Here is a 13,528-nt window from a genome sequence, read left to right as displayed (position 1 = left end):
TAATTTGTGCCGGGGCTCAATCATGCTTAGGTTAGTATTTAATTACATTTTTAGAATTTGTTAGTAGTGGTAGCAAGAGACTTTCGGACTTACACTGAGTGTGACCTTGCCTTGGTTTTCCTAAGCAGGTGCTGGAAAAGACCCATTTTCTGATGAAACTTGATTGACTGATTGATAGATTGATGAGTTTCTTCTCTCACATTTATTAGCTTCATTTTCTTCACTTTCTCTCCTTCCTGAAACAAAGAAGCATTGATTTTCTTTATTTGAGAATTGCTCCCTCAAAGATCTCTGCTCCTCACAAGCCTATGTTCTGTGTGTATTTGTTCATCATTATTAAGCACATCAGTCTTGTACAGAGTTTTCTGTAAGACCTTGGTGTTTCAACTCACTCTGTAAATAATTTAGGGTAAGAACAAGCTTTTTGTTATTTTCAGTGATGCTTCATGCAATATGGACAGCACCTCAAGCATTAAGATTGCAAATACAACCGCATGTATGTTTTAATTATTCATAATTCAGGCAGCTCTTCCTTGGCTAATGATTTGAGTCTTTTCTTCCGCATATATTATGCTTTTTTTTATCTCACATTTGCCAGCTTTTTTTTTCTTCTTTTATGATTGACGTTAGCATTATTTCTACACCAAATAAGGGTGAAATCTGTAAGATTGTCAGCTTTTTCACAAAGGCCTCAGCCATATCCAGAACCATGTCCTGGAACTGTTTGAGGAATGTTAGTTATCTGTCAAACAGGAGGAAAAGATAAAAAATGGTTTCACTAAATGGAATTAACTTTTCTCTCTGAAAGATATCATGATTATAAATAAGAGTAACAATATATTATTATGTATGAATGCAGCTCATGGCTTTGAAGCATTTCAGTATGTTAGACAAAGAATAATCTCTTTTTTTAAAAATTCAATTTTACCATAACAAGCAGACAGGTCCAGAGATATTCAGTGGTTCCCCACAGTTTCAATAAAGAAATCCATTGTCAGTCAGAAAATGTATCCATCTTCTGCTGGGTGAGCATACTCTACTGCAAACCCTTGCAGTTCTACCCTGACTCTCATAACAGCTTGTTGTTGTCTTTAAAGAGTGACAACCTGGAGCTCTGTGACCGTGAGAATTTTAATTATTTATGCGATTTTTAATCCTTGCAGTTGCAGTTTTAAAAATTATTTATAAGGCAATCTTGCCTGTAGTTTCACAATGCTTCAGTTGGCAAGAATGGGCCCTGATAGCTTTCTGTATTCAATTTCCTTTTCATGAAAAAAATGGCTGATCTGCGTATCTTCAAACCAAAGGATGAGACTGAGGGGGGACTGGGATTTTTACATTACTAAGGTGTTGCTAAACACCTTGCAATAATTCTTCCTTATTTAAATACTACACCCACATTTATCAGTTGAGTAAGAATTAATCCATAAAACTTCCAGAAACTACCTTAAAAAGAAAGTATGCCAATGGCTCTGGCTCTAATTTGGTAGTTGCCACACATCTTTTTGAGTTTTCATCTTTCTCTTTTATCTTTCTAGTTTATATTCCTTTCTTCAGCTGTTCTATTGCAATGGTCTTATAATTTTTAATTTTCAATGAGAAGAATTGAAGAAGTCTTCAAATTCCTACCAGAAAACCCTTCTCTTTTACTGTTTTGTTGGGGTTTTTCTTGACAGGATGATAAATATATTCACAATATATTTTTAATTCAAGTTTGTCATCGTTTCAGCGTAAATGTTAACATGGTAATAACAATACAATTTACACATTGGGAGAGCAGAGATGTTGAATATTTATACACACTTCTGCTATAGTAGCCTTAGTAGCATAGTAATGCAGCCACATTTTCAGCCTGAGTAAATGTAATTGCTTCCAATTCCATGTGTTCACAAGGTCTATTTGTTCGGCTAATAAAAGTGAGGACATGCAGAATACTGATATGCCAGTGATAAATACTGTGTGTGTTTGTGAGTGTGGAGCTGCAGGCCCAGAAGGGCCAGGCAGGACAAGAGGACTGTTACAGATACATATTATAGTATTGGCTTTTCACAAATATTAAAATGGATTCTACAAGTGTGGTGTTAAAGTAACTTTATTATGAAGATATAGTTTTAGGAGGAGGACACCTGCTACAAATATGCAAACCATCAGCACTCACTGTCTGAAGATGGTGTTGCCTGGGGCCAAAACTGAAGGTGATGTTTAAAAAGTACTAAAACCACAACCAAGGAATACACGTGCTCCAAAAAGGTGGATCCAAGGAGGACATATGCTAAACAATTCTTGGAACATGTAAACTAGTTCGGGGGAAAGTTTACTTTGCATAAGGGCCTATGAATATGCAACAGGTTGATGTAAAGGAAAAATATTTAAGGGGTATCTCCGAAGATAACAGTGTGCTCTTGGTTGAGTGCCAAGACGCACCTGGCCTGGCCGTAATAACCTTTGCTTTATCTTTGTCCTTTATTACACTTTTTTAATATCACAGGAGACTGAACATGTTTTTCACAGGACATAGAGCAGAGCTGCGCCAGTGGTGATTCAGGTTGGACATGAGGAGGCATTTCTTCACTGAAAGTGTGATTAGACACCGGAACGGGCTACCCAGGGATGCGGTGGAGCAGCGGCCCCTGGAGGTGTTTAAGCAAAGCCTGGAGGTGGCACTGATTGCCAGGGCCTGGCTGACACGGTGGTGCTCGCTCACAGGGAGGTATCGATGAGCAGGGAGGTATCTTCCAACCCGATTCTGTGGCTCTGTGACCACTCACCTGCAGGGCTCGGTTTTCCGCTTATTTCATATATATTATACGGATCCCCTGTGCCCGGGGAGCATTGCCCTGAGAACTGCTGGTCCCGCAGGGGCGTTCCCTCAGGGAGCGGCGGGGCGGGGCCGGGCACGCACCGCCCCTCACGGCCCGCTTAGCCCCGCCCTTTCCCCCTCTCACCTCCTATTGGTCCGCTCCGCGCCCGTTCTCCGCCAATCCCCGGCCGCGCTGCCTAGCTCGCCTCCTTCACCTTCCCGCGCCCGCGCCCGCCGGCGCGCCGCGAGGTGGTGTCGTTAGCTCCACCTCCTTTATTAGTCCCGCCCCCTCGCGGACGGACCGGGTGGTGATTGGCCGGCGCGGGCGGGGGCGGGGCAGGAGTGGGCGGGGCCGGGCCGGGCCATGGCCGCGCCGGGGGCTGCGCGGCCCCGCAAGGTGCGTGACGGCCGGGGGGGGGGGGGGGAGCGGGCGGGGTGCGGGTCTCGTTCGGGGCCTCCTCGCCAGAGCCCGGGGGTGCTCGGGGGGATGGGCGGGCGTCGGGGGATCCCCATAACGTCTCCTGAGCGAGGTGGGGCCTTCCGAGGGCGAGCCCGGCTCGCACCGCAGCCAGCTGACGGCGGTCCTGAGGTGCTGCGGGCCGTGCTGGGGCTGTCTCTGCCCGAGAGCGGCTCCAGCGGAAGGCAGGGTGGATCAGTGGGGTCTGAAGAGGAAAGGCTGGAGGGGCTGTGTGTTCGGCCTCGAGAGGCGATGGCGGGGAGCGGACCGTACCACTGTGTATGAATGGCTGCAGGGCTGTGGGAGCATGGAGCCCGGCCCTGCTCGGTGGGGCCGGGCAGCAGGACACGAGGCAGCGGGCACAGACCGAACACCAGGAAGAACAGGTTGTGCAGAGAGGATGTGGAGTCTCCCTCACTGGAGATGCTCAGGAACAGGTCGGGCTGCAGAGCTGTGCCATGTGCTCTGGAATGCTCTGCTTGAGCCTCTGTGTCCCTTCCAGCCTTACCCATGCTGGGATTCTGTGCCTGTGATTGAATTCCTGTGCTGTGTGCTCTGGCCATAGATCATTCCTAAAGCCCCCACAGTTCAGGTCTGCATTTATGAAGCATAGTTTCAGTTTGAAACACATTTGTACATCAGCTCTTGGTGAGTCCTTAAATGTGTGGAAATTAACAAAGCATCTTGCTGTCAAGGCATATTTTGTGAATTGAAACCCACAAGTCTCAGGCTCTGCTGGCAGCAGTTGCACCCTTGCCTTGAGAGCTGTAATGTCCCTTGGACTGATCCACCTTGGCAAAAGTTCTTGGAATTGGTGGGCAATAGTAGTCTTCAAGTGTTGTGAAAATACTTTAAAAAAATCAAGGTGTATTTCTGTAACCAACAGGCTCTGTCTTCTGGAAGGCTGTCAGGAGCAACTAAACTAACAAATGGAAGAAATCAGTAAGACCTTATTCACTAATACTGTTTTAAACTGAGTGTATATGTGAGCATTTGGGAGCCTTACGCTTGTCATACCTCAATTGAACAAAAAATCCTTGTGTGTATATATGAAACATTTTGAACTGAAAGGTTCTAAGCAGCCCTTGAACAGACAGGCCCAAACTGAATAGAAATTTTGCATATAAAATACAGATTTCACTCTTCATATTTTATTTATAAAAAGACTGAATTTATATAAATGCTAGCTGTAGAGAAGACTGTTGAGACTGAATTCTTCTTTGACACAAATTGTTAATAAACAAATATTGTTATTATTTGCTTAACATGTTTGCTGCAGCCATGCAAAGTTTTCAGGAATAGAAAGTTACTTTGTTTCATGATGAAATTAATTTTCTTTTACTTGCTATTGTTGAATGAAAGTAAATGGTTTTTTACTTTTTTCCCATTAAGGAGGTGGTATAAACAGTGAATTTCACTTTTTCAGGTTTGGCTTAAAGAAAGGATGCCATTCTGGTGTAAAATTCTGTTCTACTGAGTCTGCCAATCAGGTAATTAAATGGCTCTTTAATACAGTCATCCCTGTTATCTAAAGAGAAGAGAAATTGGAATATCTTGAGTAACAGAAGAAAGCCAGATTAATTTAGATCCTAATTAATTTTCATCTGAACCTGAAATTGCTCCTGCAAGGCAAGCAAGAATGTCTGCACTGTATCTTACAGATAGGAGCAAATGGGCTTTGTGTGCAGTGAGTTTGGCTCTGACAGATCTCTTCAAGGCACAGGATACATTTTGCAAACAAAGAAGCTGCCTATGGACAAGGTCTGGCCCTCACAGAAGAGCAGCTGCCCTTGTTACTTTTTTGTGCTGGAAGGAAAGAGTAGCACGGTGTGTGCTGCAGTACTGGTTTTGTGTAGTCCTGAGCCAGTTGTCTCCAAAATACAAGTAGGCTGTATTGTTTAAATGTACATGGAAATGAGAATAAAATACATACCTGTAATTAACCTCAAATTGAGCAATGGACAGGGGTGCAACAGCACAATTTAGTTATTTTTTTCTGTGTGTTTGCAAACTTCCATGTAATTGCAAAGTAGTGCATGGGAAATCATATATTTTTTTGCTTATGAGTTGTTCTTTGTCAGATGACAGATTGGGGTACACTCACCTCTAAAACAGCATCTTGGCTTACTGAAAGGAAGCAGTGCTACTCATTGACTGACTGCAGTGCTCTTTGTGCAGGTTGATACTGTTCATCATGGACTTGACCATTGTGCAGCTTTACTGAAGACCATCTTACAAAAGGAAGCTACAGGTTGTACCTATAGAAAACACAAGTTACATTTCTAAGTTCTGTAATACTCTCTTGATTTGTTTTGTTGACCACTTTTTCATTCAATTAATACCAGGAAGGGAGGCTGTCCATAAACAACCTGGGAAAACAACTACCTTTAAATGTACTTCCAAGCCTTTGCTAACCAAAGGAAATACTTCCAAGAAGAAAGGGTTAAAAAGAATCAATACTCCTTCCCCTGTCCAAAAAGAAATTGGTAAGTGGGCTTTCTTGGGCTTGATTTATTTTTTGTTCAAGCAACCTTGAAAGACTCCTCAACTTAGTGAGATTCAGCAAGGCTTCACATAATTGTTGCCATTTGTTACAGGTTGAACCTGGGCTGGTTCCACAAAAGGATGTATTATTTCCTTTTAGAAACCTTAAATGTTTACTGAACAATTACTGAAATTCACAGGTGTTTGAACCTCAGGTACATGAAAGTTGAATGTGTTTACAAGTATCAACATTATCAGGTTTATCTGGTAGGAAGTGTGAAGAAGAATGGTTATACCCTTTCCCTGTTTCTCTTGGACAAGGAAACAATGCAGTCCTTGATCTCAGTTTAGGATCCACAGCTAGGGACTGGTCTGAAGTTCAGTGTCCAGCCAGGCTTTTCTCAAAGAAGGATTTGTGGAAACAGGGAAGTGTGGCTAGGAATGACAAGACCTCAAATGCTTTAGTGGCCCAAGCACTGAATAGAAAGGCAGATGGAGTGCTGTCAGCTGCTTTGCTCCCAGGGGAAATCTTTCATTTATTATCATTTCTGCCTCTCTGCACTCTGTTTCTTCTGTGCAATTTCTGATCCAGTAGGTGAGTGGGGCCTATGGACAGGTGTGTAGCAGAATCCCCACTGAGAATTGTAGGAAGTGAGCATGTAGCTGATATCTTCCCAGCTCTGTAAAATTACAGAGTTTAATTATACCTAAGCAGACATTTCAAGAATTATTTTAGAACTGGCCTTCTGTAGGATTTAAGTTTCTGTGCTTCCTTCAAGGACAGCTGCCTGTCCAACTGGTTTAGGTTGCTCTGTCTGGAAGAAAAAATTGATGGATTCATTTTCTGGTGAATCAAAATCTGACTGGTATCCTGGGCCATAGGATCTTTGTTTCTGTTTTCAAGGGAGCCTTCCAGAATCTGCCAGACAATGCAATGGGTTTGTGTAGATCAAGAAGACAGGAAACTTCAGCTGGAATATTTTGTTCTTCCTTTTTCTACAGTGCCAATATCAAATAGAAAAGTTGCCTCATCTACCACACCTGCTGAGAAGGAGCTTTCCAGTGCAGCACAGAATCAGATGGTTCAGTCAAATCATGTGCCTTGCAGTGACCACTCTCCTGGGGCATATCAGAAACTGTATGAACATGTGCAAACTCAGATGTCTCTGATAACTGGCCAACCCCCACAGAAGAGTGATGAAATTCCTACTGTAACTCCTTCTCCTACCTCAAACCAGGGTTAGTGGAACTGTTAATGTAGAGTTGACTATTTGACTGCATGAGTTTTGCTCACATTGCCCTGATCTATAAGTGTTGTTTTCTTTTAGGATATCAAAATGTTACAGCTTTGAATTATCATTTACCTACCTCCACATCAACACTCTCCCTGCAGCATTCAGCTCATTCCTTATCCACTCAGTCAGTAAGTAAAAGTTTGATTCTCACTATCAATCAACATTGAATTAGCACGGTCTACTTTTATATATATTTATATATATATATATATATACACTTATACATTTCCTTGTGTCACTTTTCCTAATAATTTCCCTTTTTAAAAATTGTGTATTTCACACTGTAGTGATGCACAGACAAAACGCTGCTATTCAAAACACATTTTATGTAGACACCAAAAATTGAAATTGGAGGCATTTCAGCTGGCTGCTTGCTTCTGCCTGGGGAATTCTGTAAAGTACAGCAAACATGGAAAGTGCAGGAAATTATTGATTACTGTTAATTGCATTCTCAGTAATGCACACTAGGATCATTAAGCAACTTCTGACAGAAGAACTCATATATCATATGCCAGTGATCAAGGCAATTATTTCTTCAGACATGCTGTGTTATCTTGGAGTCACATGTTAAAATGCTGTGTATTTCAAGGTATAGAATAGAGATGATGGAGAATACCAGCTGCCACCTCAGGAAATGTAGCAAAGGGCTGGAATTTACCTTGAATCTGTAAGACTGTAGATTTACCTTTCATCTGTAGGCACTCCATGTATAGCTAGTGATGATCTTGACTTTTAAAAAATTCACCTGCTTAAAATACTGAAAGGTAACAGTGTTGTCCTTTATATTTCTTTTCTTCCCTATTCTGCTTGGATTCAAGAAACTGCTGAGGGTTTTCATTACAGAACAGCTGTAAAAGAACTGTGCTTTAATGTTGCCAATAACATTAAAGGTAATCTAAATCAGATTTACATTTTAAGTCCTCCTTATTATACAGGAAAATTATTCCATTATTAATTTGTAGTTCTTATAATTAGCAAAGAATGAACAAGTTTACATTGAGTCAGACAAGGGTAGTGCTGTTTGGGACTCTTCTCCTAAAGATTTAAAAATCATGTTAATTTTTTGTTTAATTAAAATACCTTTTATGCAGGGAGTTCCTGTAGACAGTGCCTATGAATGTGTGCCAGAGATGGGAGGACCTGTGGTTTGCCCAGTGGTTTCTGCTGCTCCTGCTGCTGCACAAACACAGTCTGGAACTGCTGTTGCTGGTGTGATCCCCTGCTCAGCACCAGGAGCATTAACCCCTTCAGTGCCTGCATTGGTGCCAACACCTTGTGCCAGAGAGGTGGCCCCAGGCCAGGAGCAGCAGGTAAAAGAGGCAGATTTGATGAGGTGCATACAGGCCCTGTTACAATCCCATGAGGTGCTGAATGGCAGGACTGAGCAGAGGGGCCATCATCACTGTCCAGCAAAGCATGATGGCTCATGTGACACAGAGGAGGACAGTCCTGAGGAGCACAGTGAGGACCTGGTCAGTGAAGAAGATGAATTGGATGTACTTGACATGTCTCCAGTGAAAGATACCAGCTGCAAGACAAGTTGTGTGAAGAAAGTTCTAAAATCTAGAAAAGAAAGTCCAGAAGAAACAGCCCATAAAGTTAGGACTGTAAAGTATCTTCTGGGTGAGCTCAGAGCACTGGTAACAGATCAAGGTGAGGACATTTTCACTGTGCACTAGAGTTATGACATACAAATAACACAAGAGCTCGATTAAAGGAGCAAGCACTTCAGTTTATGCAAGTTGTATGTGTCAGGTGATATGTGACTTCTTACTGTGGCTTTTCACAGCTGTAAAACCTTCCGGATTCACTCTGGATAAGTATTAAATTACTTTTATAATATTTTAATTGTATCATGACAGTAAGATAAAGATTGTTGCTATTCCATATATAGAGCTTTCCCTTGAGAAGGGTCCTGGTGTGGACAGATTGCAATAGCAGCCCCACCTAGGCTGGTTGGAGAGATGGTGGGTTGTGTTTTATTGAGGATGTAAAGCATAGCTTTCATATTCAAGCTCAACAATTTTAAATATATATAGTTAAAGTTTTCTTGGGGGCAAAACCCTCAGATACTATTAAATCACTTTGTAGGTTGCTTAATCACATGTAAAACATTAGTTATGTTACAGATTTATAGGTTTATGGAGTCTCTTTCTTCCCTCACTTTTTGCAGGTGACTCAGAAGTGCTGAGGCTGATGAGTGAAGTGGAGGACTCTGTCTCCCTGCTCCCAGCTGTGGTGGGAAGCAGGAATCTCCAGGCTGAACTAGCTCTGGCTCTGCAGCCCCTGCGCAGTGAGAACGCGCAGCTGCGCAGGTGGGAGCTGCCCAGGGAGCCTCCCTGCCCTGCACCTAAAGCACCTCCAACTGCTCTGCCTTCAGTTGCCTCTCTTAAGGCTCTTCCCTTCTTGTCTGGGCAATATTTGTGAATTAGAAAGTGTGCTGCTAAGGCCATACACTCCAAAATGCAATAATTAACACAGCATGGCTTTGGTATTTTGGTGGAATCAGTTACCTCATGATGGGGCCTTTGAGTGGGTGGGGTGAATGCATCACTCTGAAAACTGCACTAACAAGTTAGTTAGCCTGCTCATGTTCTTTTTGTAACTTATTCTCAAATGCAAAAGAGTCTCTCATTTCAGAGGGTTCTCACATAACTGGGTAGCAGAATAGGTTTATCTGCTAGATATTTATCAGATACTTGGAAAGGGTCTTTTGTGTTGAAGAAGTACCAGAATGTAAGAAAAATGTGTTATTAAGACTTCTTTATGTTTCTGAAATATTCCCTGACATTTAATTCTCAAAAGCAACTTCTCACCAGATTAATTTAAAGTGCAGTCCTTTTGAGTGTATTTCTAGTATTTCTGAATTTGTGTTTTTTTCACAATTCACATTTAGGAGACTAAGAATATTAAACCAGCAACTTAGAGAACAAGAAAGCAGTGAGAAGACATCTGGACAGAGCTGCAGCTATGAATGTAAAGTACCAATAATTTTGCTTGATAGGGGTATATTTGTTAAAGCTTTATTACCATAGATATATAATTTTTAATTTATATATCTGTAGTTTCATATGTCTGTATGTATTGTGGCCTTTAGTGGTAGCTGACCAAAGGGGGTTTAATGTTGGAAATGCATTTGCATGGGATGTTGGGCTGGTTTAGACTCCACATACCAGGATTTGGCTCTTCAGCTGCCAAGCAGGTTATTTTTGCTTGTGTGCCTCTGAAAATGAAGATGACTGATAAAATAATTGAGAAGAAAGCTTGAGCTTTATCTTGTTGAAAAAACACTCCACAACCCATCTATCTGTTACCAAAATTCATATTACCAAGATAATTATAAAACTCAGTTTGGTTTAGAAATTCAAGCTACCACACAAAACACTTAAACATTTTATGTTTTACTTTTGGTAGTGGTTTCTTTGCAGTCCTTGAATATGATGCTCCAGAGTCAATTGAAAGAATCACAGAAAGGCCTTGATTCACTGCAGACTAAAAATGAAGAACTACTGAAAATAATAGAAAGTCAGAAAGAAGAAAATAAGCATCTTGCAAAAGGTATTCAAGATAAAGAAGAAGAATTGCTAGAAAACAAACAGCATTATGACATTCATTCCACCAAGCTCAAGATTGGTGCGTGTTTTCAATTTGGTTATTCTTTGTTTAGCATTTTAAAAGTCAAAAGAAGTAATTGTGTAAGTTCTTGTTGGTATTTCAGAAGTGGAAGAGGCATTAGGAACTGTGAAGAGCCTTCAGTTTAAGCTGGAAGCTGCAGAGAAAGAAAATAAGATTTTGGGCATAACATTACGTCAGCGTGATGCTGAAGTTAAGAGACTGAGGGAATTAACCAGGTACTGTTGGCTAAGAGTTTTTTTGGCCTCCTGACATTATTTTTCTTTTTTAAAAATCTTTCTTATTCCTTGGGGTTTTTGGGGTTTTTTCCCCATCCTGTGGATTATTGTGATCTTAGTATCTTGGTGGTGAGAGGTCACATAAGCTAAACCTTCTCTTTAAAGTTCATTTTGTTACAATGCTGCTATAATTTTGTTTTAAAACAAAAGAGGTTTAAGAGGTATCATATTCTGTGAATCTGCCATAACTTACATGAAGTCTTAACTCCTAATAGCAGATCTATTAGGTATGTAAGGATCTATTAGCCAAAAAGAACTGTTGCTGTGAATTTATTTTATCTTGAAAATAGTGGCAAGCTGGGAGATATAAATAGCTTTTTGCAGCTGCATACTGGTGTGTATCTACAATTGCTTTGGATATGTTGTGCTGAGAAGAAAAAACTGTTGTCTGCTATATTTTTAGTTGGGACTGATTGGAACAGCAGAATATTTTGTTACAGACATTTCAAATGCTTCTGTAGAGGTTTAGACACTTCTGTGACTGCTGTGCTGACCACCAGGTGGTGGTAGAATGATGTCACATCACTTGTGTGTGTGTATGCTAGAGCAAATATCTAAATGTTCATCTGTTTTGATGGATAGAGCAGTAAGTTAGAAGAATTATTCATTTTTTTAATGTTTTTTTTATTTAGACGCAATGGGAAGAGTAATTCAGTAAACCTTTCATAGTGATTTTGGTAACTGCTTCTGTCTGCTTTGTAGCAGTTTCTTGACATCAATTTATTTCATTGTGTGCTGCTCAAAGCAGGTACACCAGGAATAATCTGGAGAACTTCATTGGGTTGTGCTATTTTTGTTACTTTTTAGCCACACTGAGCTGAAGAAGAATTCAAAAAACTTGCAATTGGTTCACAAATAACAATATCTAGAAAGTACATTGCAACTTTGCCACAGCCTGATAAATCTAATGTTTTTTTCCTATAGAAAAGTTTTTAACTATTTATTTTTGGTGACTGATTTTAATCTGTTTGGTTGATTTTACCCTAACAGAACCTTGCAGGGCAGCATGGCCAAGCTTCTGTCTGACCTCACAGGGGACAGTGTTAGACCCAAACCTGAGAAATTTCTCTCAAAGTCTCGTTTGGAAGACCATGAAAAGCAGATGCAACCTGAGCTCTTTCCTGGGAGTACTTCAGTAATGACTTACCTTAAAACATTAGAAATGGATCATATTTTGATAGATCCAGACCTTCAGTTCCCAAATAAAACTGGAGAAGTAGAAATGAAAAGTCTGTCCTATGACAAGTTTGCTGCTGAAGGAAGTAAAATTAACAGTACATTCACAGAAGAACAAGCAGCAGCTCCCAGAGGACCACCAGCTCCATTGAAGCAAGATGCAGAAACAGGGAGTGATTCTGGAACTTTACTAGATGACCAAACCAAGCTGGATGAAACAATTTATATTCCACTGACCAGCAGTGCCTCTAAAAAACAGCAGCCAGTCTCTGGAAGAAGTGGTGTGCCACCCCACAGCAGAGGGGCTTGTCAGAGGCTGGATTACCACTGTGAGCTCCCAGGCTCTGTGCAGCACTATGGATGTGAGGATCCAACTCTAGGGGATACATTAAATGCTGGGTACAGTGTGAAAAAGACTGTGGAAAGCACTCCTGAAGTTACAGGGGGTAAAGCAAAGCCAGAAGGAGACCAAGTCCAGGTGAGACCAAGAGGCATTCCAGGTGGGGCTGCAAAAGATGTCATGGATAGAGCAGAGCAGCCTCAGCCTGGTCCATACCCTTGTGCATCAGTGCCATTTCCAGCAGGGGTTTCTCAGAAGACAGGCAGTGAAGCAGCTGATTTTAGCTGCATTTCATTTGATGATTTCTCAGGGAGGTCTGACTGGAGTGCATCTTCTTTCTCAACATTTACTTCTCGAGATGAAGAGGACTTTAAAAATAGCTTAGCAGCCCTGGATGCCAACATAGCCAGATTACAAAGGACTCTGCAAAGTAACATGAGAAAGCAATGAGTATGAGAAAGCAAAATGGGCTGCAGCTATTTGGATAAATTAAGTTTTTCTGAAGTATATTAAGTATGGTACTGATATGTATATTTGTATGTAACAGCTTGTTCCTAGCTGTCTCAATTATGGATAGAATTTGTTCCTCATTAGGCTGTGGTGCTATTCCCCTTGATGTGTTCAACTTGAAATAACTGGCTTTTTATATAAAATATAAATGGCTTTTTAAATTATTTTATACTCTTGACTTGCAAAATTAAATGCACTCATTTACTTGTGGTTTTTTTTCCTTCCCCTAAGAACTGTTGTAAGGTGCTGCACATGAGCAGGAGTTTCCACAGGTAGAGACCAGGGAGGAGCAAGTTACAGAGCAGTGCTGAGAGTTATAGTTGCTAAGTCAGGATTATTATTCCAAAAATGAAGACAGCCATCACTATGGGATTTTTAGTGTATGGTATGTCCTATGAAATACATGAAGAAATCCCTTTTCACTCATCACTGCTAAAACTGTTTTCTCTTTGCACTGTACTTCAAGGAAGTTGATGAAGTGGAGAGTCCAGACAAGGGCAAGAAAAGGATCATCAAACTTCCATTGCTTTCTACAATCCTGTTATAGGGCATGCT

At 41.1% G+C, this 13,528-nt stretch overlaps 1 protein-coding gene across 2 annotated transcripts; it reads left to right on the top strand.

Annotated features, from left to right (window-relative positions):
* The first annotated feature begins 3,003 nt into the window (after nt 1–3,003).
* On the top strand, nt 3,004–13,137 carry CCDC14 (coiled-coil domain containing 14). 2 transcript variants are annotated; one of them, XM_005485146.4, is made up of 13 exons: nt 3,047–3,197; nt 4,144–4,199; nt 4,684–4,747; nt 5,436–5,508; nt 5,603–5,743; nt 6,744–6,980; nt 7,070–7,164; nt 8,128–8,689; nt 9,210–9,351; nt 9,933–10,012; nt 10,451–10,669; nt 10,755–10,887; nt 11,938–13,137. In XM_005485146.4, exons 1-13 carry the CDS (start codon nt 3,165–3,167, stop codon nt 12,911–12,913), a joined length of 2,811 nt encoding a protein of 936 aa, XP_005485203.3. In that variant the 5' UTR covers nt 3,047–3,164; the 3' UTR covers nt 12,914–13,137. The 2 variants fall into 2 exon arrangements, with proteins under 2 accessions (XP_014121262.2, XP_005485203.3); XM_014265787.3 differs by lacking the exon at nt 4,144–4,199 and having other exon boundaries at nt 3,004–3,197.
* The last annotated feature ends 391 nt before the right edge of the window (nt 13,138–13,528 follow it).

This window comes from Zonotrichia albicollis, chromosome 10 (genome assembly GCF_047830755.1).
Source record: "Zonotrichia albicollis isolate bZonAlb1 chromosome 10, bZonAlb1.hap1, whole genome shotgun sequence".
NCBI classification, from domain to species: Eukaryota; Metazoa; Chordata; class Aves; order Passeriformes; family Passerellidae; genus Zonotrichia; species Zonotrichia albicollis.
This window is presented reverse-complemented; position numbering and strand designations above follow the sequence as displayed.